Below are 4,197 nucleotides of genomic sequence, written 5' to 3'. Positions count from 1 at the left end.
TCCGAGGCCACCATGCATTCAAGACTGCCCCAATAAGTCATTTTTCGTTAAGCGATTGGAATACGAGCTAAACCTGAATCAGACATACATGCAAGAGCAGCATGTCTTCATTCTTTTACAAAATCATGCTTGCGCTACAAACAAATAATAAGCTTTTTTTTTAAGAGCAATGGCCACAACAACAAAAATTTAAACCAAAAGCTAAAATAGTATTATCCACTCTCCCGTCTCTGGATTCGTTAACGCGAGCCAAAGCCACGCGAGTACGTAGGTTGAGTAAACGACAGCGATCCGATCGAAGTGCAAGGCTACTTCAATGTGGTTGTTTCGTTTTAGATGTGAATATTTCTCGTCTACACATGGATCGGCTGAAGCAGGCAAAGAAGAAGACTTGCCCCAGCGCCAAGCTCACAGCTACGAATGAGAAATTTAGCAAACCACGCAAAGGCAAGACAAGGCGTCCCAGTTTAATGTCGAGTGTTGACAAACTGTTTACGTCAAATGAAGTAAAGATGCGCAGCGCAACCTCTATAATCTTTTCATTTCACAATATATATAATAGGAGTTAAAACGTCTTTTCCAGTCGTGTTTTGCTTGAAATCCATAAGTTACTGTCATAATTTATTCAGCAAAATGTATTTCACCATACATCTCCAACAAGTCGCTTCCTCAACGTCATTCTTCAATTTGCCAAGTCTTGTGCCTTACTTCTTTTTCACTCCACCCATGGCAATTGAGCTCAAGGACTTGGCGCCGCTTCTCCTCAAGACGGAGCGCGCCAATGGCGACATCGATCCCTCGGTTCTAACCACCATATTGCGCGGCGGTCAGGTGGCCAATGACCGTCGCAAGGAGCTGCTACAAGTGATCGAGCGTCACCCAGTTCTCTCGGACCGCGACATGATGTACCGCAACCACACGGAGCGCTACAATTTCGGCGTCAAGAAGGCTTTCCACTACATCAAACTGTTGCAAGAAGGTGGCTACACGGACCCAGTGGATCAGCAGATTCTGTATTCCGCTATGGGAGAGCCCACGGCTATCGAAGTGCATCGCTCCATGTTCGTACCGACTCTAGAGAACCAGGGAAGTGACGAACAACGCGCCAAGTGGCTGCCACTTGCCAAGAGCTTTAAGATCCTTGGTGCTTACGCTCAAACGGAATTGGGGCACGGCTCCAATGTGCAAGGCATCGAGACTGTCGCTACATACGATAAAGCCACTCAGGAGTTCATTATTGACTCACCCACTCTGACAAGTCGCAAGTGGTGGCCTGGGGGTCTGGGCAAGACAGCCAATCACGCCATGGTGCATGCAAGGCTGTTTTTGAACGGGAAGGACGTGGGCGTACAGGCGTTCCTGGTGCAGATCCGGTCGTTGAAGAACCACGAGCCGATGTCCGGTGTGGAGGTGGGAGATATCGGCCCAAAAGTCGGATTCCAGCCCATTGACAACGGATACTGTGCCTTCCATAAAGTCCGCATTCCACGTGACAACATGATGATGAGGTATGCCAAGGTACTGCCTGACGGAACATTCGTAAGGCCTCAAAGCGACAAGCTCGTGTACCTGACTATGGTACAGATCCGAGCGTACTTGATCCGTTGGCTTGGACAAGGAATGGGAATGGCCACGACGATCACAACACGCTACAGTGCTGCACGTGTACAAGGCCGCAAAGATCCTGGGTCCTCGAAGGGAGAGTTCCAAGTACTGGACTATCAGAACCAGCAGCACGTCTTGTTCCCGTACATCGCCGTCTCGTACGCTGGCTTCTTTGCTGGTACGAGTCTAATTGCCATGCATGATTCTGCTCTGGAAATTGTCAAGAGAGGAGACTCGTCGTTTGTTTACATGCTGTATGCTCAGGACTCAAGGCGTGGCTGGCCAACCACGTGAGCGACGGCATAGAGAACTGTCGTCGTCTGTGTGGTGGACAAGGCTTCACCCACTCGAGTAATCTGGGTCACTTGTTCGCTGAGACTGTGGGTGCTTGTACGTACGAAGGAACGTTTGATGTGTTGGTGAACCAACACGGACGCTACCTTTTGAAAGCTCTGTACAGCGGCAGCCATCTCCCTGACAGTCCAACTGCATTTTTGGCGAATGCAAAGGCCCATTCGAATCCGAATCTGCGCTGCAAGGCTCAGAAGCCTCAGGATTTCGCTGACCTTCAACTGTTGCTTGAGGCATTCCGTGTCCGTGCAAGTCGCGCGATACTGACCCTGGCGGCAGAGATGAAGGCTAATAAGAACGACGCCAATGCGTGTATGGTACAGATCACGCGTGCGTCGACTGCTCACGCGGAGCTTCTTCTGGTCGAGGCGTTCGTCAACGGGTTGAGCTCGATCCCGTCTGGCAACGAGCGCCGGGCTGTGACGCATCTGTGCGAGCTCTTCGGTGTGTGGCTGATCACCAAGACTCTGGGTGACTTCCGTGAAGACGACTACATCTCTTCAAAGCAAGCTGGGATGGTTCGTCGTCAGCTTGTGAGTCTACTGCTCGTCATCCGCAAGAACTGTGTACTGTTGACAGATGCTTGGGATTTCACCGACTTCGAGCTGAACTCGACGATTGGCCGCTATGACGGCGATGTGTACCGTGCGCTGGTCCGTCGTGCGGCCGATGAGCCTCTGAATAAAACGCAAGTGCCCGAGTGCTACGAACAATTTCTCAAACCGCTTTTGCAATCAGCGCTGTGAGGAGCACGGGGGTGTTACGTGTTGAGCTTTTCCTGTTCTAAAAAACGTTTTTTTTTTTAAATTTGCAGTTCAAAGTGTTTATTTGTTTATGTTTGTATTCTATCAGCAGCCTTGTCGCCTTCTAAGCATCACATTCTTCCGAGCTTCCAGTTGCGTAGACTTGCACCCAGTAGTGCTTGCTGTAAGTGTTATCGTTGTACATATACGCCGTGCCCGCCATGGTGTACTTACCCAGCACGTTGTCGCGGCTTGCTCCCTTCATCCACCAGTCCACTACAGCATCTGAATTGGTGTTCCCTGCGTCAATACTTTCAGCCACGCTTTGCCACTTGTACCCAGCATCAGTGACACGTTGCTTCGGGGTCGAGTCGTCGGTTCCGGTGTCCGACACGTAGTCCGTCTTGGACTGGTCCTTGATGTGACGCAGTGCTGCAGCCTGCAGCTTCTTGTTCGAGCAAAGTGCTGGTAGGCCGTGGGCAGCGCGTTCCTTGTTGACACGAGCTAGTAGAGCGCTGGCCTGTGCGGCTGTCATTTCACTAAGGTTGCGGTTCGTTTGACGAAGGTTGGCGGCGTCGGAAACAGCGGCGAGACCGAGAAGAAGAAAGAGCGAGGACTGGACGATGGCGACCATGATTATTGAGTGGCGTTGTAATTGGAAGCGGATATTTGAAGAATGAGATGGCATCGCAAAGAGCGCGCGTCGGATTACATCTCTGATTTCATCAACCGTGCTCCGCCGCCACGAGATTCAACCAGTTGGAGATTGTCTCTTGGTAATGTGGTCTTGACTATAAATACAGTGTCTTTAGAGACGCAGAACTAGTGCCCCCCAGGTGTTATTTTACTAGGCACACACTCCTTACACGTATTACAAACGTCTGTCCCAGAACCATTCTGATAGTGCCGAGAAAAAATATTGGAGACTTCTTTCGGGCAACATCACGATATGCTTGTAGGCTGCACTTACAAGTGTGTACTAAATCAGGTTTGTTTCTCCGAAGTTTTTATGATCTATTGGCCTTGAATAGCACTCTGTATCGCTAGGGTGAGGACTTTATTGGTCTGATTCTTTCTAAGCGTTAATTTCTATGTACAGTAGGTCCTTGAAACTCTTATAGATTCCAATATCTCCAGCTTGCAAGTCCACCCAGGCACAACACACATCGAGCACTCTTCGAAGAGCACTTAGCTTTCACAGCCTTCGGTATGTGGGCTCTCATGCTGTCCCAAACCAAGCATTTACGTTCACCGTGCATCACAAATGGAATAGTCACATCAATCCACTTCTTGAGCAGCTCGCTATCAACCCAAGCTCGGGGTATAAATAATGGTCAGTAAGTTTGTAATACACTCCGCGACATAAGTTTTGTGACACCTATACTTTTAGCTGTATCTCGGCTTCTAGGTCGAATTAGACGACGCTTTTTAGATATGTTCCACCTATCAGATAGCGCAAAAGGGGGCTTGTGACGCCGATCTAGATTTCGTTGAGCTT

The 4,197-nt window shown here is 49.5% G+C and overlaps 2 protein-coding genes across 2 annotated transcripts; one reads left to right on the top strand and one right to left on the bottom strand.

Annotated features, from left to right (window-relative positions):
• Positions 1–726: 726 nt before the first annotated feature.
• Positions 727–2,702, top strand: PITG_10430 (peroxisomal acyl-coenzyme A oxidase, putative; the record flags this gene model as incomplete). Its single annotated transcript, XM_002902179.1, has 2 exons — positions 727–1,824; positions 1,878–2,702. The coding sequence occupies 2 exons, from the start codon at positions 727–729 to the stop codon at positions 2,700–2,702; spliced, it is 1,923 nt and encodes a 640-aa protein (XP_002902225.1).
• Positions 2,703–2,823: 121 nt separating this feature from the next.
• On the bottom strand, positions 2,824–3,517 carry PITG_10429 (SCP-like extracellular protein; the record flags this gene model as incomplete). Its single annotated transcript, XM_002902178.1, has 1 exon — positions 2,824–3,517. The coding sequence occupies one exon, from the start codon at positions 3,232–3,234 to the stop codon at positions 2,824–2,826; it is 411 nt and encodes a 136-aa protein (XP_002902224.1).
• Between the last annotated feature and the right edge of the window lie 680 nt (positions 3,518–4,197).

The sequence above is a fragment of the Phytophthora infestans genome, genomic scaffold, assembly GCF_000142945.1.
Source record: "Phytophthora infestans T30-4 supercont1.18 genomic scaffold, whole genome shotgun sequence".
NCBI classification, from domain to species: Eukaryota; Oomycota; class Peronosporomycetes; order Peronosporales; family Peronosporaceae; genus Phytophthora; species Phytophthora infestans.
The sequence above is the reverse complement of the archived record's forward strand: the minus strand, read 5'-3'. Positions and strand labels throughout refer to the sequence as shown.